Source organism: Camellia sinensis, chromosome 3 (assembly GCF_055761805.1).
Source record: "Camellia sinensis isolate YWXY chromosome 3, ASM5576180v1, whole genome shotgun sequence".
NCBI classification, from domain to species: domain Eukaryota; kingdom Viridiplantae; phylum Streptophyta; class Magnoliopsida; order Ericales; family Theaceae; genus Camellia; species Camellia sinensis.
Window position 1 is genome coordinate 32,898,635 of NC_138963.1, and position 22,562 is coordinate 32,921,196.

The 22,562-nt window shown below is 39.6% G+C and overlaps 1 protein-coding gene across 2 annotated transcripts; it reads left to right on the plus strand.

Annotated features, from left to right (window-relative positions):
* Window positions 1–19,773: 19,773 nt before the first annotated feature.
* LOC114258742 (protein RGF1 INDUCIBLE TRANSCRIPTION FACTOR 1) lies at window positions 19,774–22,351 on the plus strand. Of its 2 annotated transcripts, XM_028198726.2 has the most exons (4): window positions 19,774–19,923; window positions 20,038–20,223; window positions 20,641–20,862; window positions 21,838–22,351. In XM_028198726.2, exons 2-4 carry the CDS (start codon window positions 20,047–20,049, stop codon window positions 22,096–22,098), a joined length of 660 nt encoding a protein of 219 aa, XP_028054527.2. In that variant the 5' UTR covers window positions 19,774–19,923; window positions 20,038–20,046; the 3' UTR covers window positions 22,099–22,351. The 2 variants fall into 2 exon arrangements, with proteins under 2 accessions (XP_028054527.2, XP_028054526.2); XM_028198725.2 differs by having other exon boundaries at window positions 19,782–20,223.
* The last annotated feature ends 211 nt before the right edge of the window (window positions 22,352–22,562 follow it).

Consider the following 22,562-nt stretch of genomic DNA (forward strand, 5'->3'; position numbering starts at 1 on the left):
TACAACATTGCCCTTGCTCGGAGGGTCCGAATAAATAGTACAGTCCGAATAAATACAAAATCCTAATTAATTAACAAATTAATCTAGGAAAGCAGGTAAATTAGCACACAAATCCATGGACCGCCTCAGCTCTGTTCCAAATGATGAATGATGCATGCTCGAGTTGCCTTGCGCAAAAATCCATTACGATGCCCCAATTTGCCTCTGTTTGCAATTGTTCTCGGAATATTGCGCAACGCTCCAGAAGGCCGCTGATTTCTGATTTACTGCAACAGAGAGCAACAAAGGGACATGACAAAGTATTTTCACATATGTATGCATGACTACTCTTCAGGGAGTGTAGTCCTCGATCTTTGTGCCACCAATCACGCATATCGATGCATGATGGCCGAGGAGTCGAATTGCACGACTCAATATGAAATGAATGCACATGAAAACACGACAAGACCTAAACTCCATCATGGGTAATCCGGAATGTCGGCGACAGGGAATTGAGACACGTTCCGTTACTTGGAGTACGAAACGTACCTCGTTTCCCGTTCTTGGGCTAACTCCTATCCCAAATACGATGCAAATGAGATGGCATACACAATGCGACTAACATACAACATAGCATACGCAATGCTATGAAATGGCATACACAATGCTCTAACATGCGACCTAGCATACGCAATGCTATGGACCGAAATGGCATACACAATGCACAATGGACTTATACCAACATGAGTGGACCTCAGCCACACTCACATCAGTGGCCATGTGATGGAAATGAGAGAATCGAAATGCGTGCACACGTGCACGCATACCGAGGACCGAACCTAAGGCATAAAATGCCACTCTACCAAAGCATGGCAAGGGATGAAAGATGGCATACAAACATGTAATTTCCAGCACTGAAACATGATGCTAAATGGTCCCGAAACATGAAAATATGGCACCCGATGCATGAAATAAGCACCAAAACTCAAAGTTAGGCACATGTATTGAATTATAACTATGCAAAGCAAGCATTATTTGGCCATGAAGTACAAAGACAGAGCTAAGGCAGTCTCAAAACATGCATATTTATAGTTTAAAGCATGACCAAAAAGTGCTAACATGATGGATTAAAATAGCATGCAAATTTGGCTAGCAAGCATGGTTTACATGGCATGTATATGAAGCGTATGAGAACTCATCAAACCAGCCACAAACAGTGAATAAAACATGACAAAATATGCCCAAATAACCACTGAAATGCATCCAATGCATGCAAAAATGATGAGCTTCTTTGGAGGGCCATGCAAGGGGTTACTCAACACATACAACAAGGACACTTAGCATGGCAAAACCAACTCTGGAAATCAAATATGAAAAGCCTAAAACTTACCAAATTGGCCCTGAAAAGGGTCAATGAAGCATACAATGAAAGGCCCCCTCAAAAGGCCTTGAATGGAATTGTTCTACACATGCATTATAGACATAAAATAAGACCAAAGAGGCTCCGGACAGAGCTAAGGCAGACCTCAAAACTCTCAGAATGAGGCCTGGAACATGACTTCAAAGCATGCAAAAAGGAGTCCATTTGGAAGGCCAACAAAGCTAGTAAAGAGAATGAGGGGTGAGAGGGTCACCCCTCTATGGTTTTGAAGCTCAAAGGCACATCTAAGCCACTGAAAATCCGCTGGATTTTTGTGGCTAAAAGGCCAAATCAAGGCCAATGCAAGTGCTCACATGCATAGCTCAAAACATGAGGAAATAAGGCATGAAAGGGGGTAGATGACCCCAAATAGAAAAAGTATCTTAAACAAACATGTTTATAAGCTCAAAAGGAAACTTTTTCTAGTTTATGACAAATCTCGAAAATGCTCACAAGTAGGACTGAGATATGATGCAAAATAGGCCTACAAAGAGGGATAAAGCATACAAGGATGTAGGAGACCTCAAACAGAAAAGTGTCCTTAATAAATATTCAAGAGAAGCTCAAGATATGACACTTTTTAGTTTATGACAAAGTCCAAAAATACTTGAAAGTAAGGCTAATCAATGGAGCAAAAAAATACAAGTTTAAGGGAAATAGGTGCTTACCCTTGAAGAGCAGCAAAGCTGGAGCTTCTGGACCAAGTTGGTGAACCTTCAACCGTTGCAAATCAGTCCTAAAGTGCTGGAATGGATGGAGGAGGTGTTGTGCTAAGGGTTGTAGTGCAAATGATGCAAGAAAATTAGGGTTTGGAGGCTCAAGTGTAGAGATATAGAGAGAGAGAGGGAGTTGTAAGCCTTCAAGGGGGGTTCCACCCTTGTAATGGAAGATCAGCCTCCCCTTTATAGAGGAGAGGCTCCAAAATATCTTAAAGTGGCTTCACATATCCTTCATACACGTGTATGGAAGATGGTCCAATTGCCTTACAGCTGGCACAGCCGTGATGCATTCAGAGAGGGCAAAAAGCAAGAAGCAGGCCGGCCAGTTCAAGTGACTGGCCGGCCACTCCCCCTGGTCGGCTGACCAGGGGTCAAAAGGTTCAAGAAGAATTTTTGGCCGGCCACCCCAAAAAAGTGGGCTTCCAGATGAGTGTAACACAGCTGTATAGTGAAAAACCAGAAAATGTGACCCAAGAGAGAGGAAAACCAGCTTTTTAGCAAGGTTCAAAAGGGTCAAGGTGAATTACTGGTCGGCCTACCCATATTGGTGGCCTCCCAGATGAGCATAACACAATGGTGGTATGAAAAGCCAGAAATTGTGGCTCAAAAGTGAGAAAAACCAGCTTTCTGTCAGAAAAATCGGCTTTTGGAGAGAGAAAATGAGAAAACTGGTTTTTCAGGGGAAAAGGTGGCCTCCCACCATCCTACCACCTCCCTAGCAATGAAAATAGGGTCCCTACCAAAAATGGACCAAGACGGATGCAAAACGAAGGTTCGGGGGCCAAAACTCGCGGTTTGGGGCCCCGAAAACAAGCTGTTAGGCACCAGAAGTGGCGTATGACCACGAAGGTGGTCTCTCAAGCCACAGTGTCCCTCAAAAGAGAGGAAATAAGGGGTGTGCCTAAAACCAGAGCAAACAAAGGTAGTTAAGCGGTTTCGAACCGAGGCGCACGGCCGACGGCTCCAAAAATGAAAAACTGGCCTACAAACGGGAAAAATGGCCTACGGCCGCGAAACGTAGCCTACGGCCACTGAGAGATGGTCTACGGGACCTCTCCCTCCCTTCGGAAAGAGAAAAATGAGAAAACAGGACCTGGTTCGCAAACCGAAAAAAAACACAAAAGAGCCCCAAAGTCCGGAGGCAAGGCTCGCAGCCGAGACTCTGAACCCTCAGAACGAGCACAATATGCAACATCACCGAGCGCTCAACTGGTGACGTCTGAGTCTTAAGGTCGGTCAAAAATGGGGTGTCTACAGTTGCCCCTCTTTGACAGAACTCGGAAGTCATACGTGACGGGAGTGAATGTCAAAGCCCAGAGACGACCCATTTTTGACAAGGCCGAAGACTTAAACAAACAGGCAAGATAACGTAGATGTGCCCGCAGGCATGCCCGCAGGTAGGAGGCAAGATGCAAAATGATATGCACAAAGCCGCACATAACTTATGATCATGCAAAGTAGCAAACGGTAATGAAGTAAATATTCACAATAAATGCAACTGTTTTAAGCAAGAATGAAAACCAAACTACATTACATGCAGAAAGGATATAAAAAGATTATGCAATCTTAGCGAGCATGTGCGATAAATACACAAAAGTGGACGAGATGTGATAGATACACAGAGTGAGTGAGCATGTGTGATAGACACACAAAGCGAGTGTAGTGATAGATACACTAAAATGAACATGTGATGGATACACAAGGTGTGAGAGATGCACTTAGTGAACAAGTGTGATGGATACACAAAAGGTGAACACGAAGTGTGATAGATGCACTTAGTGAACAAGTATGATAGATACACTAAAGGTGAGCACAAAGTGTGATAGTTGCACTATGTGAACAAGTGTGATGGATACATAAAAGGTGAACACAAAGTGTGATAGATGCACTTAGTGAAAAAGTATGATAGATACACTAAAGGTGAGCACAAAGTGTGATAGTTGCACTATGTGAACAAGTGTGATGGATACACAAAAGGTGAACACAAAGTGTGATAGATGCACTTAGTGAAAATGTGTGATGGATACACAAAAGGTGAGCACAAAGTGTGATAGATGCACTTAGTGAACAAGTGTGATGGATACACAAAAGGTGAACACAAAGTGTGATAGATGCACTTAGTGAACAAGTGTGATGGATACACAAAAGGTGAACACAAAGTGTGATAGATGCACTTAGTGAACAAGTGTGATGGATACATAAAAGGTGAACACGATGTGTGATAGAGGTACTTTGTGAACGAGTGTAATGGATACACTAAAGGTGGACACAAGGTGTGATAGATGCACTATGTGAACGAGTGTGATGGATACACTAAAGGTGGACACAAAGTGTGATAGATGCACTATGTGAACAGAGTATGATAGATATACTAAAAGTGAACACAAAATGTGATAGATGCACGATGTGAACAGAGTATGATAGATATACTAAAAGTGAACACAAAGTGTGATAAATGCATTATGTGAACGAGTGTGATGGATACACTAAAGGTGAACACAAAGTGTGATAGATGCACTAAGTGAACAAGTGTGATGGATACACTAAAGGTGGGTGTGTGTGATAGATACAGAAAATGAGAATGTGTGTGATAGATACACAAAATGAAAGAAGTGTGATTGACACACTAAGTGAAGAGAGTGTGATTGATACACTAAATAAATGAAGTGCGATTGAAGAAAATGTGATAGATACACTAAATAAATGAAGTGTGATTGATACACTAACTGAATGAAGTGTGATTGATACACTAAATAAATGATCTCAAACGGAACTTCTTTGAATGAACCGTACATACAATATCGTGCATGAATGAGAAAGAAACTTGATAGGTACAATGCAATACAATGCATGACGTTTAAGGAACGCAATAAACAAGCGTAGCGGCGCTTTAGAAAGCACCTCATGAGGTGAGTGGCGGTGAACCGCTCTTCTCCAACGGGGATCTCCCCTTGTGCTCGTCGAATACTTACCTTCAACTCACAGTACAAAGGCTCTGAAATACTAACAAGGGTTCTTCACGTAGAACACTTTGGATGCTGCCTTTCTTCCTGATCATATTCACAACTTTCCCTATTCTCCAACGGGGTGACAGACTAGGTTGGTTCGGTATCCAGAATTGAGGTGCATACACGCTATCTCAACCTATGGGGCTTCCATACAGATTTTAAGCCGAGGACATGCCTCTGGGTATTTAAACCAGACTTTAGTCACGGAAATCCCGAACCTTTGCGTTCTAGGCAACAGCCATTCGAACTCTAGTTTCCACTGTCGCAGTTGGTCTTCTAGGAACTCATTGCGAACACAGCCAAGATGCCTCTGGCAGGGAATGGTACTCAGGGAGAGCACTTTTGATCGCCATTCTGGCTTGAAGCAGACTTGATCTCGAGCTTGAGGTAGAGGCACACTCATACTTCGGAGCATTAGCAAGACCTGAAGAGGTACACACAGAATGTAGTCTCGGAACTTACTGAAGCGGAAACAAACTCAGATACCCGACATTTTCCCTCTTTTCTTTTGCTTTGTAGTCTGGAACCCATATAGCTTCAGATAGGTCCTGGTTCTACTGTTCTTGCATGACTTGGATTAAACCCAACGATTTTATGAAAGAACAAATTCTGTTTTGCACAAATGTGGAGAATGGCACAGCACCCTGAGCATAAAACGATTTGAGGAGAGGGTTTTCAACCGGGTATTGAGCCTACGACTGAACACAGTGAAAAAGGACTCAGCAACGCAAAACAAAAGGTAGACTACTTAAACACAACGAGACACGCTCGAAACAGACTCAAAACAAGAATCGAGACAATAGAAAAGACACGATACACAGACGTGTTACAAAGACGAGAGACCTCTCAGTTCGCGAGGAGCCAGTTTCTCCGGGTAGTGTTTCCCACCCTTTCTCATTTGTGATTCTCACATCACTCGACTCTCAGGCTCTGTTTTTCTCACAAAACCTTTTTCCTCACTTTTTCTCTCAGCGCACATCTCTCTATTCTTTAATCTCTCATTTTTCATCCCTCCCCAGGGTGGTTGATGGATAAATCAGAAGTTGTGAGCTCTTGTCCTTAGCATTCTGCTAAATTCTCTTCTTCTGCTCACAACAGTGAACTTTCCTGTAGAGGGGTTGCGCTATAACTGGGTGTGTAGCAAATCTGCAGCTGACATATGCTGACGATGTTCTGCTGGGGATTTTGGACATGATCAAATGTGTCCAGATGAGGGAGTGGAATATCTTGATCCATTCCAGTTCATGCTTCGCACTTGGCTTGATACCTCGTTACTTGGAAAATATTGTTAGCTTCAGTTGTGCCCTTCTTAGCGAACAGGGTGCCCTTTCGGGCAAATGCATTGACGACGGGGGAAAGACAGGAAGCCTAACTCAACTGTGTCCCTAGTTCATCATTTTGACCAATCTTTTTTGTTTTGGTTTTCTACTAAAACAATTTTGACCGACATGAGAGTTAGATTAACATGCTTGTTCGATTTTCTGATTTGAAATCATGCAAGTTAGGTTATGGGCACTGAAAATTTTCCTTTTTTGGATCCAAAAAATGGTCCAGTTTTAGAAGAATGGAATAATTTTCGAGAGAATTAGTCAACCTCAGTAAAAATTCTCAAAAACTGTTTTTGCAAACGGCCACTGCTCAACGAGCACGGAACCTACCCTTGAGATGCACAACCTCAGATCCGAAGGAAAATTGCCCCTCGCTTGAAGGACACTGCATGGCAACGGAAAGTTGCCCCTTGTTTGAATAGCACCGTGGCACATTGTATGGCAACAGAAAGTTGCCCCTAGTCTGAATAGCGTCGCAGCACATGGCGACCAGTCCTTACAGTGACAATTACAACCAAATTCTCACATACAGAGAAGACAAAGATGACCAGAACCATCACATGGACACAGTCAGATTTGAAGTGTTTTACGGCTGGACTCCAGAATGAAGTTGCCTACGTATCCCAAAGATGGGAATCAAGCCTTACGTAATTCGGGGTTAAGGTACACTCGGGTATTAACCTCTCATTTTGCGCTCTAACTTTTGCTAAGGCCGCCCTTTCCGGGTTTTCAACCTTGCGAGCTTTGTTCTTCTTTTCTTTTCAATTATTCTTTTTTCATCTTTTTCTTCTTTTCTTTTTTTTCATTTTTTGCATTTTCTTCGTCATCATTTTTTTCTTGCATTTTTCTCTTTTGTTCTTTTCTTTTCTCTTTTTTTTTTTCGCTCTAACTTTTGCCTGGGTCACCCTTTCAGGTTTTCGGCCCAGCGAGCCTCTCAAGGGTAAAAGTGTAGCTTGGTCCATGTCAAATGGTTTTGAGATCCTGAAGTCATCCGAATCCAGGAGAGTGCTTGTTGTTCGCTGATGATGCAGGAGTCCATCCGAGGGGTAAATTTGCCCCTAGTGTTGTGGATAGGAACTCAATTGTTCTTCAGCAATGCTTTCTTCTTTCCTCCCTTCTGGCATTTGGCATTCTTGCCAGTCTTCATCTTTGACTCTTCGAGCACATCTGACATTTTTCTGTCCCTAGTTCCAGAGGTGCTTCTGATCTAGCTTTGCAAGCTTCTTTTGATGATGGCTAGCCTTCTCGACCTGACTTTATTGCCGTTAACGCATAGGTTGCTTCGAATCTGGTCACACAGGCCTCACATTGCAATTGGCCGTTGAACATTCTGAATTAAGGTTCAAGGTTTGAAATCAAGAGGGGGAGGGGTCAAGTCTCGAGGCTGAGAGCGATCCTAAGCTGCACAATCTCAAGAGCGATTCCGCACAGGTCTTCGCAGGACGACGCAAAATATTTTTTGAAATCTTTTAAGAAAGCAACAAATCGCTTGCGCTGAAGACAGTGTAGAACCAATCTGGATCAAGCCAGGATCCTTCTCAGTATTCACACTAACAAACTAACAAACATGATCTCAATCATTAAGGGCTTAGCACGCCTCTCTTTCCCTCAATTGAGCAAATTTTACAAAACTCGAGGAATTCCTCCCTCTTCGTTTTCATCACAGTGTTTGAAAAGTTTTGAAAAACTTAGGTCAATACAACAATTTCAAGGCACAGAAGAGCAGGTGAAAAGTACTGCCGTTTCATTCAAATTTTTGGCACAACCGGCACAAGGCAGAAGCAAGCACAAAAGCATGAAAAACCACTGCTGTTTCATTCAAATCTTTTGGTGTTACTGGCTCCCCGGCAAAAACAGACTCAAAAGGAAGCGAAAAGATAGACACAAAACAAAATAATGATATCTGAGGTAACAGCCCTGGGATCACCCGACTCTAACAAAACAGGACTGACTCGATACAACAAGACAGACCCAACTGACACAGTATAAAAAGACTGACTATGTACAAAACAACAAAACTGACCCAATACCCAAGTCAGAAAATACAAAAACTAGCATTCACAAATGCTCAAAACAGTGCGTGCCACACGCCACATCTGGAGTAAACTGAGTGTCACCCGCAGGTGGTTCATCCCCTAACCACATATTCGCACTATCCCCCAAGTTCACTGATTCAGTGGCGATAGACTTTGCTGAGCTGGTGCGGCGATGACCTTGTTATTAAACAGATCCTGTACATCATGGCGCAGACGAAAGCAACTGTCAGTGTCATGACTGGTTTGTTGATGGTAGGCGCAGTACTTAGTCTGGTCATGCTTTGGAGGGAGAGGATCAGGTAAAGGTCGTTGTTCCAATGGTTTCAGATGTCCTTTCCGGATTAAGACCTCTAGAGCCTTTGACAAAGGCATATAAAGTGGGGTAAAAACCCTTTTGACTCGAGGTGGATATTTGTTTTTTTATGAACTACTTCCGGACGCATCGGTGAATGGGGTAGCTGTTTTTGATGTGGCGGTGGTGACCATACCTACTTCAGAAGATCTTGTTGCTATATCACCACTGGTGGTCGCATTCGAACTGCGGGAAAACGCCCTCCTGGGCTGCTCCTTCTCCTGGTCAATGAGGCCCTGCTTCATAGCATCCTCAATTTGTACTCCCATCTTATGTAAGTCTGAAAAGGTGGGGAAAGGGAGAACGATCATTTTCTGCATAAGCTTGGGCTGGAGATTGCACGCAATCATCCGAATCTGATCTTTGTCAGTGGGCCTAGTGGTCATCATTGAGGCCTTGGCCCTCCACCGGGTTACGAAGTCGGAAAAACTCTCCTTAGGCTCCTGCCTAGTCGTCTCAAGATCACGGGTTGTGACCTCGATCTGTGTATTATAGGAGTACTGAGCATCAAAAGCCTCGGCCATCTTATCCCAATCCTTCTTAACATCGTCTTCCAGTTTTGCGTACCAGATGGGCACCACACCCGACAGGGTCCGGCCGAATAAAGAAAGCTTCTGTAGTCTGGTGAGGCCCATCGGCCTTAGTATGTCTGAAAACAGCCGTAAGTGCACCATGGGATCCCCGGATCCGTCAAAGCGGTCAATATGTGGCATTTTAAAGCGGTCTGGCAGCGTCACAGCCGCATTGGTATACCCATCCTCAATGTCCGAGATGGACTTGACGCCCTGAGATTTCTTGAACAGTTTTTCAAGCTTGCTCACCTTCAATGCTGTGGGGTCCACCTCAGACTCAAAGGGAGAATTCGGCAGGTTGGTGGGTGTTTTGGATAATTGGGGTAGGATTGGGGGCGGAGCCGGTCTTGTCGGAATGTCCATATCTCCCTGGACATTTGGTGCCTCCTCGGGTGCTGGAACTCCTGGTAGGAGAGGGGCTTGGTGCGAAGCAGATGCTCCGATTTGCTGTTGCAGCCTGGTGATCAGCTCAGCCTGCTGGGCCATGATCGCAGCCTGCTGTTTGGCAAATTTCGTCTGGCGGGCAGCGTCTTGCTGCATGAGTTTCATACTTTCTTGAAGTTGATGCATCATTTCCTCCATCCCTGCCATGTTCTGCTGTTCCGGCTGACTGACTGGTATATCTATCTCTGTGATAAAAACTGAGGCCTCAGCCTGACTGTTCACTGGTAGGGTGGATGAGGGCCACTGATCTGGTAATTGCTGAACTGGTGATCTGTGCCTGACTGGCCCTTTTACTCTACCTCTGGCAAAGGGAACACTGATTGCCCTTGAATTGAATCTCTGACCCACCAAAGTCTATCAACACAAGTCCAATGAATCTGGGGGATCTCAAAGCCTTCTGGAGCTATAGTTCCAAGACTACCTAGCAAAAGAGAAAATATGCAGCATCTCAACCTGATTTCACCAAAACAGATATGAGCAGCCGAACAACTGTACTCTCTACTGAATTCTGTCTAAGATTCTGCCTGTAAATTGATACCCTCAGGTCAAACTAATTCTCCACATACTGATGCCCTCAGGCCTGATACTCAGACTTGCAAACTGATACATGCATTCCTGTAGAGACACGCTCTAAAAGCACATAACAAGCAAGTGAGAACCAAAACACCCCTATGTTGGGGTAGGGTTTTCCTGTCCTATTTTGTCAGGAGCTAAGGTTTCACTACGCACGCAGCGGTTTCAAACAACCTATAATCGGGTAAGCAACCTGTCCTAGCTTTGGAATGGTCACTATGGATTCCGATATGCACTAGGTCGAATGGTCAAAAAGGGTGCCCCGGTAAAACTGGGGTTTGTGTTCCCGTCGTGGCAGAGCCCGCAACCGGTCAGCCTTTATGGCACGTTTCTCGAAGCGAGCCTCCGACAAATCGTTCAGCAATAGCATACGGCAAACATGGTGTTCTAGGCGTACCAATGCACATGCAATGCAAAGAAACACATAAGTGTAATCAAAACAAGATATCATGAGTTTGAGTCAAGTTCTCTAAATCCCCAGCAGAGTCGCCAGAAACTGTAGACGCACCCTTGGGCCTCACTATAGTTCGGACTCAATTTGTGTCATGGTCCTGTATCTAATCTCGCGGAGTGCAATGCAAGACTGATGAATCATCAAAAAGTCCAAATCCGGCAAATCGTTTTTGAAAACAGATTTTTTGAAAGAAGTGCCAAACATGGACTGCTTTGCCAGATACAGAGTCGCCACCTAAATGTTTTATTTTGGGGAATTTAGAAAATCCTGACTCGTTGCCTAAGGCCACGTGTCCGTCATCACCAAAATTGCCTCGGTTCGGGAACTTGGGTACGATTGGGGAAGGTCACTTCGTGAGCACCTCCGCTCGCCCGATCAAAGATCGGCCTCTACTAATCATGATATCTAGTTTTGAAAACATTATGCGTTCTTATTTCGGTTATTAGCCTAGATTTACTATGTGATACGCACAACATACAAGTATAGACTGGATCACCCGAATTGGAACAAAACGTTTCATGTTTGTTTTTTAAAGTGGTTTGATAGTGCTACCCGCAAGTAGGCTAAGACGTGGATTTGTCACCCTCGGGTGGGCTTAGAAAAACATGATTTTGCCATTATCTAGTGGGCTTTAAAACTCACAATTAATGAATTGTTCCAATTCAAATAACCCAACCTTCACCCACAGGCATTCAGGTAGTTATATCACATAAGCAATTATCCTTATGGTAAGAATGCTATCATGGCAGTCACTCACACACATGCAAGGATGCTAAAGCGTAAAACTTACCGAGTACTCCAAGCCAAAACAAAAGCTATGTTAGAAATCCATGCATGATCCTAACTATACAGAAATGCCTAATGCAACACATACAGGAATGCAATTACAATAGGCTCGGCTATTCTAAAGATGGCATGTGATGATGCTACAACTAACAAATATTCAACTTAGAATTGAAATATAATGCAGTTAGTATGATGCACCGAGCCCGGTGCATGCAAGACAGATGAATGAATGCAAACATGCTATCATAATGTATGCTAATTGAAACATGCCCTAAATTAACCATCATAAGCTGGTAAATAAAAGGGAGAAAGACGTGGGGTTAGAAGACATACATCACACTCACGCACACTTATTACAACATTGCCCTCGCTCGGAGGGTCCGAATAAATAATATACAGTCCGAATAAATAGTACAGTCCGAATAAATACAAAATCCTAATTAATTAACAAATTAATTTAGGAAAGCAGGTAAATTAGCACGCAAATCCATGGACCGCCTCAGCTCTGTTCCAAATGATGAATGATGCATGCTCGAGTTGCCTTGCGCAGAAATCCATTACGATGCCCCAGTTTGCCTCTGTTTCTCAGAATATTGCGCAACGCTCCAGAAGGCCGCTGATTTCTGATTTACTGCAACAGAGAGCAACAAAGGGGCATGGCAAAGTATTTTCACATATGTATGCATGACTACTCTTCAAGGAGTGTAGTCCTCGATCCTCGTACCACCAATCACGCATATCGATGCATGATGGCCGAGAAGTCGAATTGCACGACTCAATATGAAATGAATGCACATGAAAACACGACAAGACCTAAACTCCATCATGGGTAATCCGGAGTGTCGGCGACAGGGAATTGAGACACGTTCCGTCACTCGGAGTACGAAACGTACCTCGTTTCCCGTTCTTGGGCTAACTTCTACCCAAATACGATGCAAATGAGATGGCATACACAATGCGACTAACATACAACCTAGCATACGCAATGCTATGAAATGGCATACACAATGCTCTAACATGCGACCTAGCATACGCAATGCTATGGACCGAAATGGCATACACAATGCATGATGGACTCATACCAACATGAGTGGACCTCAGCCACACTCACATCAGTAGCCATGTGATGGAAATGAGAGAACTGAAATGCGTGCACACGTGCACGCATACCGAGGACCGAACCTAAGGCATAAAATGCCACTCTACCAAAGCATGGCAAGAGATGAAAGATGGCATACAAACATGTAATTTCCAGCACTGAAACATGATGCTAAATGGTCCCAAAACAAGGAAATATGGCACCCGATGCATGAAATAAGCCCCAAAACTCAAAGCTAGGCACATGTATTGAATTATAACTATGCAAAGCAAGCATTATTTGGCCATGAAGTACAAAGACAGAGCCAAGGTAGTCCCAAAACATGCACATTTCTAGTTTGAAGCATGGCCAAAAAGTGCTAACATGATGGATTAAAATAGCATGCAAATTTGGCTAGCAAGCATGGTTTACATGACATGTATATGAAGCGTATGAGAACTCATCAAACCAGCCAAAAACAGTGAATAAAACATGACAAAATATGCCCAAATAACCACTGAAATGCATCCAATGCATGCAAAAATGATGAGCTTCTTTGGAGGGCCATGCAAGGGGTTACTCAACACATACAACAAGGACACTTAGCATGGCAAAACCAACTCTGGAAATCAAATATGAAAAGCCTAAAACTTACCAAATTGGCCCTGAAAAGGGTCAATGAAGCATACAATGAAAGGCCCCCTCAAAAGGCCTTGAATGAAATTGTTCTACACATGCATTATAGACATAAAATAAGACCAAAGAGGCTCCGGACAGAGCTAAGGAAGACCTCAAAACCCTCAGAATGAGGCCTGGAACATGACTTCAAAGCATGCAAAAAGGAGTCCATTTAGAAGGCCAACAAAGCTAGTAAAGAGAATGAGGGGTGAGAGGGTCACCCCTTTATGATTTTGAAGCTCAAAGGCACATCTAAGCCACTGAAAATCCACTAGATTTCAGTGGCTAAAAGGCCAAATCAAGGCCAATGCAAGTGCTCACATGCATAGCTCAAAACATGGGGAAATAAGGCATGAAAGGGGGTAGATGACCCTAAACAGAAAAAGTATCTTAAACAGTTTATAAGCTCAAAAGGAAACTTTTTCTAGTTTATGACAAATCTCGAAAATGCTCACAAGTAGGACTAAGATATGATGCAAAATAGGCCTACAAAGAGGGATAAAGCATACAAGGATGTAGGAGACCTCAAACAGAAAAGTGTCCTTAATCAATATTTAAGATGAGCTCAAAATATGACACTTTTTAGTTTATGACAAAGTCCACAAATACTTGCAAGTAAGGCTAATTAATGGAGCAAAAAAATGCAAGTTTAAGGGAAATAGGTGCTTACCCTTGAAGAGCAGCAAAGCTGGAGCTTCTGGACCAAGTTGGTGAACCTTCAACCGTTGCAAATCAGTCCCAAAGTGCTGAAATGGATGGAGGAGGTGTTGTGCTAAGGGTTGTAGTGCAAATGATGCAAGAAAATTAAGGTTTTGAGGCTCAAGTGTAGAGATATATATAGAGAGAGAGAGTTGTAAGCCTTCGAGGGGGGTTCCACCCTTGCAATGGAAGATCAGCCTCCCCTTTATAGAGGAGAGGCTCTAAAATATCTTAAAGTGGCGTCACATATCCTCCATACACTATGGAGGATGGTCCAATTGCCTTACAGCTGGCACAGTCGTGATGCATTCAGAGAGGGCAAAAAGCAAGAAGTAGGTCGGCCAGTTCAAGTGGCTCGCCGGCCACTCCCCCTGGTCGGCCGACCAGGGGTCAAAAGGTTCAAGAAGAATTTCTGGCCGGCCACCCCAAAAAGGTGGCCTCAAAGATGAGTGTAACACAGCTGTATAGTGAAAAACCAGAAAATGTGGCCCAGGAGAGAGGAAAACCAGCTTTTTAGCAAGGTTCAAAAAGGTCAAGGTGAATTACTGGCCGGCCTACCCATATTGGTGGCCTCCCAGATGAGCACAACACAATGGTGGTATGAAAAGCCAGAAATTGTGGCTCAAAAGTGAGAAAAACCAGCTTTCTGTCAGAAAAACTGGCTTTTGGAGAGAGAAAATGAGAAAATTGGTTTTTCAGGGGAAAAGGTGGCCTCCCACCATCCTACCACCTCCCTAGCAATGAAAATAGGGTCCCTACCAAAAATGGACCAAGACGGATGCAAAACGAAGGTTCGGGGGCCAAAACGCGGTTTGGGGCCCCGAAAACAGGCTGTTAGGCACCAGAAGTGGCGTATGACCACGAAGGTGGTCTCTCGAGCCATAATGTCTCTCAAAAGAGAGGAAATAAGGGGTGTGCCTAAAACCGAAGCAAACGGAGGTAGTTAAGCGGTTCCGAACCGAGGCGCACGGCCGACGACTCCAAAAACCGGAAACTGGCCTTCAAACGGGAAAAATGGCCTACGGCCGCGAAACGTAGCCTACGGCCACCGAGAGATGGTCTACGGGACCTCTCCCTCCTTTCGAAAAGAGAAAACAGGACTTGGTTCGCAAACCGAGACAAAACACAAAAGAGTCCCGAAATCCGGAGGCAAGGCTCGCAGCCAAGACTCTGAAACCTCAGAACGAGCACAATATGCAACATCACCGGACGCTCAACTGGTGACGTTTGAGTCTTAAGGTCGGTCAAAAATGGGGTGTCTACAACAGGGAAAAATCTGTAATTTAGCTAAACCTCAGAGAAGAATCTCTAATTTAATTAGCTAAACCTCAAGGGGGTATAGGTAATTTACCCTTATTTTTTAAAAGGTCATTTTAGTCAATTTATGATATCCATTAACGGCTTTAATTGCGATGGAGTGGGATGTAATTTTTGAAATCTCAAGAGGGAATCTGTAATTTCATTAAACCTCAAGGGAGGTGTAGGTAATTTGTCCAAAATTTAATTTCATTGACATCACTAGACATATAACTAAATTATATATTTTTATTTTAAATAGATGACAACTATGAATTTGAATTTAAAATATTTCTTTTATAAAACAAAATACGATTTGTTCATCTATTCATTGATATTCGATGAAGCTAATTTTTTGTATAAATGGTCTTCCTTGTGAGGTTCACGAGATGAACAATTTGGATCATCATTATGTACTTGGGATGAGACTTGTAAAATATACAATAGAGGAGTATGAAGATAGTAGTATAGAAAGCAACCATATTCTATAAAAAAAAGACTAATTTGGGAATAGGCTAATATAGTAACTTTTTGACTATTTGGCTAAAATATGAGCTAAAAAAAACTAGTATGTTTGGGATGAATTTTTGACTTTTTACGAAAAGATGTGCAAAAAGTAGAGAGAAAAGAAAATCTTTGACTTTTTGGTATGTGTTGTTGGCTTTTTGACTAATTTAATAACTTTTTGACTTTTTAATTAAAAGGGAGGGTTCCCAAACGAAAATGATTCTCTATCTCTAAATCGTCATATCTTGCTATATGAAAAAGCCGCACAATTGTTAAATCTCATGAGAATCTCTAAATATAAAAATCTCAAAATATGATTTAGCTTTCGTTTGGGATGTGTGTTGGTTTTTTGGCTATTTTAGCCTGGGGCTAAAAAGCCTCGTTTGGGATGAGTTTTTTGACTTTTGTAAGAGAAAAAATGAAATGATTATGGTTTAAATGTGATATCTTGTCTTATTGACTTTTTAGTATATTTATCTTTTTGTGACTATTTTAATCCAAATATGGTATGCCAAAGGGATATAGGATTCCATACTAACTTAGGATTTTATTTCCATTTTTGATGTATAGTTCATGCAAATCAGTTAAATTTATAAATTATTATAATAATTATTATTTTTGGGTTGATGGATTTAAATTTGTAACTTAATGACGTAAAATGTGAAGAACAAAATATAAATTGTGGGTATTGTTTTATTTATTTAATTTTCGTAATCCAAAACCAAACCATGTGGCAGCATACCGAGCCACGTTCCATGCCAACTTAATTGGATTAAAATTAGATCATAAGATAACATTAGCTTAATGATCAAATCATAATAAAGAGAACATGCAATCTTAGCTAATAGGGGAACTTGCTCCTAAAGAAAGTACATATTGTCATGCACGTTCCCATGTTGCCAACCTTGCATGTCACATAAAGCCCACTTGCAATGATCATTTTAGGGTTCAATTGAAAAAGAATAATATGCGAGCCTGATTTTATTCACTCACTGTTAGCAAAAAAATTGCCAAGTCACAATTGACAGAGATGTAGTGCCTAAATTCCAACTAGCTAAGGTGATGAATTGTAAGAACTTCTTTGGAAAAATACAAAAGTAACTCAAAATAATAATTATCTCAAATTCAAGAATTTGAATTACATAACTCAGCTACAAATTAAAAGATTTAATGCCTAAATTCCAATTGACACGTGTGTATTGCCCAAGCAACTTGTATTAAAAAAAATTAAATAAATATGTGTTTTTAAATAAGATAAATGTGCTCCAATCACACGTGTTATTTTGTAGATGTCAAATTAAAAAATTTAGGTACAAACACCCACTTAACAGTTGGACGAACAATAGCTTCTTCTCTAATTGATTAATGCAAGAGATAATTACAGCTTTAAATAAGGTCCGCTCTACCATTTGAACCAATTAGTGTAAAAATGTAATATGCAAATACATAAATAAATTTTTTTACCAAATTTCTTATGAGTGAACACAAGATAGTGACTAGTGGGATTAATGTTAATAAATGTATGGTGGTAAAAAAGCAAAAGACAAAAATACATTTCACAATTTAAATAACCTTTCTTAGAATGCTCATCACTCTAAGTCGATCCAAGTTTAGAAACAACTGATTACAACAACCTTACCAATAAATATATTTTGAGAATTTAGTATTTAGCAAGCCTTTTTTTTATTATTATAATAAAATTCGTCATGCAAAAAGGTAATTTTCAATAGATCTTGTAGATCTTTTAGATGAAGAAACATTATATGTAAAAATTAAAGACATCACCTTTATAGAGTCGGGGTGCTGATGATAATGAGATTAGATTTCTTATCTTCATCTCAATTGTCCTTTTATCTTAAATCACTTCTCTGTTGCATAATCATATTCAAAGAACATATTATTGGTAAAAAAAAAAAAAAAAAAACTTGAGAAATGATATATAAGAGTATTATAATTGAAGTAACCAAGAATAATGTTTAATTTCTAGTGTTAGTATCTTTAACTTTAAGAATGCCTTGTACATCAAATACAATATTCTGAACCTATAATATAGGTCCCACCCTATATCATGTCATATAATAGCATAAATTTTCAATGGTTGCAATAATAGTGTGATGCTTTTAACATCCTAACTAATCCAGATTGCATAATAATCCTTGACAGTGATTATTGATTTTATCAAATTGTGGGCCTCCTTTTCTTTTATTTATTTATTATTTATTTTTTTATATAACACCTAATGGTCCATAAAATCAACGGTCGAGATCAAGGCAAAGTTGGGAGCTGTGTAACTTATTTGTAATGCTGTAACCCACAATAGCTACAAACTTTATGATACCGACAACTATTGTTGTAAGAATATGCCAATTTTATAATAAATTGATTTTCTTAAATTGGAAATTGATTTTGTTAATTATCGTTAAAAGAACTAATTGAATTATTTAATTCGTTGGTTAGTTAAAAATTATAAATTTCTCTTCCAACATGACATGTTGCCTATATTTATGGAGAAATTATTTGATAATTTTAAAATATTGCATGTGTGATTGTGATGTAGGTTATATAGTTGACTTTAAGTCAATTATAAATAGACATGAGAAATTTAACAGTAATGTCTTACCAATTATTTTATTTTATGTATTTATTTTTGACTATTCGTTAGATCATTAGAACCTTCTTTAATTTAGGTCTAAGGGGAAAAGGAAAAGGGAATCATTCCTAACATTTCATATGGAGTTTGATCTCACAACTACCATTATAACATATTAATGTAACACCAATAAATTTTCATATTTATGACCAAAATAGCTCCTACATGGCACAACTATTGTAAAGTTTCCCAATCTTTTAAGGGTATATATGGTAATCCAAAATTTTTAGCTGGCTTCTATTTCATTTCACAAAACAATTTTTTTACTGGTATACATTACATATATAAGAGTTTTAAATTTCTAAAAGCAAAAATTGTTGCAAAAAAATATTAAGAGACCAAATCATTATTGTTATGAGAATTGTCACTAATAGGTTATCTCAGAAAAAAAAAAAAAAGACCTTTAATAACAAAATTTCAAAAATGCCGCTGATACAAACATTTTTTAAAGACAAAATAAGTTCATGAAAAAAAAAATTTAAACGAAAATTTTAACGCCAAAAGAATAGTTTTTTTATCCCTAGATGTCAAATTTCATTACTAAAATAACAATGGTGAGACCACACTTTTTAATGACCTCATTTTATGTGAGAAAATTATATTCGATTATGTGTATGAATTTTATGTATTTACAATTTTCTTTACAATGTAAATCCCTAATCTATAGACCATCATTATGAATTTGAATATTCAATAGTACACTTTTTAGAATGTAATATGTAATAATTTAAATGATAAAATGATACTTAGAAAAAAGAAAAAAAAATTAAGAGTTAAAATTAAAATTAAAATTAAAATTTAAAATTAAAATTAAAAACAACATTATTTTAATATTTTCATGCAGACTTAATTAATAAAAAAACATCATTTTAATTTCACTATTTCACTTCAAAATACTACAAATTACATTAAATTAAAGAGAATCCAAAATTCACATTGATTTGTGAGGGGTGAGTTACGTGGATAATTTTGAAGAGGACAGCTAGAAGGCGTAGCCTGGTGGCTGACCTCACCTCATAGCCCATACGATAAGTCTTGACGAAAACAAGGTCCAAACATGCGTTAAAGCGCCAAACACTCTCTTTCTATCTTCTCTAATCAGACGGCCCACAATCACCCCAGTCACCACCCTTTATCTCGGCCGTTGATTGCGTAAAAGCTACGCAAATTTGTTAACCAGCCTTGTCCTCTATAGTCTACTTGTTCTAGCCCAGATAGTCTCCTCTCTCTCTCTCTCTCTCCCATTTTCATCTCGCTCTGCAAATTCTCCATTTTCATTAAGAAAATCTAACAGACATTCACATTGCTCCACAACCCATCTCAGCCCATCCAATTCTCTTTAAGGTAATGCTAATTACACATTCATTAGCTCACTTTATACAACCCTCTCTCTAGAATTATGATAAATGTTCTATCCTTGATCTCTCATCAATTCCATTCTCATTTGGGTTCAACCAGGAGGACACAATGCCGGTTCCACCATGGCTAGAACCACTGCTAAACACTGCCTTCTTCTCTGTGTGCCCGACTCACAGAGACTCAGCCAGGAGTGAGTGCAACATGTACTGCTTGGACTGCAATGGTGGAGACTCATTTTGCTTCTATTGCCGCTCATCCAATCATAAAGATCATCAAGTTATTCAGGTGGGTTTTTTTTTGCTTTGCTTACCCTAATATAAGCATACATATATATTTCATGTCGGCAATGCAATCATTCCTAAAATTTTATGTCACGGACTAACTAAATTTCCGAGATGTGACTGAAAGCGCACCGAGCAGATGACATTGTCCCATATATGTCACTTGCATTATTAGAATATGGGTAAATTACAATTTATACGATTATACTTTATATCAAATTTTATTTTGATTTTTCATTTTTAATCGTGACATTCAATTCTTTATCCAAATCTCGCTGTCCTAATACATTTTCAGGCATGAGAATCTATGAGATTGAAAGAATATCGTGACATAAGTATTCGGATACAAATATCTCACTCGCATTATTACCTTATTATTATTATTTTTTAATTTGAAATTTTCATTTGTTGTTTGTGGTAGATAAGGAGATCTTCATATCATGATGTAGTGAGGGTTTCCGAGATAGAGAAGATATTGGAGATAAGTGGAGTTCAAACCTATGTGATAAACAGTGCAAGGGTGTTGTTTTTGAATGAGAGGCCTCAGCCAAGGAGTAGTAGTGGGAAAGGAGTTTCTCACATTTGTGAAATCTGTGGGAGAAGCCTCTTGGATCCATTGCGATTCTGTTCATTGGGGTGTAAGGTTAGCATTCTAATTTTAACCTGGATCACTTGCTTCACATCCATCACAACTCATCATAATGGTCATATCATAACCCATCTTCCATCTAATTAGTCTTATTTTGTCCCTTTAATTTCATAAAATTATTAAATGAGATTATATGTATAATGTGATTGTTTAGTTTGAGCGGGATAAACAATCGGAAAATCTATGAAACCAGAAAAAAGGAAATCAAAATTTGATCCAGATTCCAGATCTATGGTGTACGTTTTATTGTTTTGTTGTGGGGTCATTGTATAAATAAATCTTGACATTTGATTCAAAATTTTAGGTAGATTCTATTATTTATTTATTTATTTTTATTTTTGGATTTGTAGACAAGTTCATAAACAAAATATCATAAAATTTGAGGGATTGTTTTGATTGTTAAATTAAAGAGGGAAGATAATTCAAAAAGTGATTAGTTGTCCTAGGAAAATGAGATTCGGTAATAATTCAAACGAGGTCACGATATGAGAAACGAACGCATAATTATGAATTCAATAAAGGATTATGAGTTTTTTGGAAGACAAATTCTAATACCCACAGATCCCTATTTTAAACTCCCTTTAATCCTTCCAAACCAATACAACCATAATGCACAACATCCACCATAATGATCCACATTCATAAATCATCCCCATCAACATCATTGTAACTCCATGATGATGATCATCTTTATGATTCTCATCCAACCACAACCAATCATATGCTCATTACTAATTACACACCATATATGCTCAAATCATGACCCACATTCACAAACCTTCACCATCACCATAGTTTTCATCACACAAACCCACCACTAATGGCCATGGTGCATCATTATCATCATCACCATCACATGTTAACTATTTGCCCCAAATGAGTTTTTTGCTTTAATGGTTTTTTAATCTGTCTTGTTTGCTTTGTTTTTTGTGTTTTTTGTGTTTTTTTTTTGTGGGTTTAATGACTTAGCTTGTGGGAATAAAGAGAAATGGGAATGCAAGCTTTACTTTAGAGGCTAAGAATGAAGAAGTTATGGAAATTAGGAGAGGTGAAGGGCCGTCAAGGAGAGTCATATCGTCATTGGCATCGTCATCATCAACAGGAGAGGAAGGAGAATTGGGTGAAGACTCACCACAATGCATATACCCACCCATGCCACCCCCACCTCCACCACCTCCTAATGCAAGGAGGAGAAAGGGCATTCCTCATAGGGCACCTTTTGGTTCCTAACTAATTACCCCCTTATAAAGTTACTTTATACAACTCATTGTGGTTAATTTGTTTCACAAAGTGCCCTTCTTTTAGGGGTTCCTTGTCTCCAAAGAAAAAAAATTAAAATGAGGTAACCATAAAGTGTTTGGGTCCACGAATATAAAAAATGTGCATAGAAAATTAAAGAGCAAATTCTACACATGCTCTCCGTATTTTGTCTATACTATTTTAATTGTATCAATTTTATTTTTAATTTTTTACATTGTATCAATTTAGTCCAATCAATACCATTTATTAAGAAAATAAATATAAATTAAGGGTATTGGTCGGTTAAAAAAAATAGACCATTTCAAATTGGAAGTCAATCCCTTAATCGTACTTTAAAATAACATTATCAATTTAACTAAATTGATACCATGTACCAAAAATTAAAAATAAAATTGATGCAACTAGAATTATATAACTAAATTGACACAAAAGAT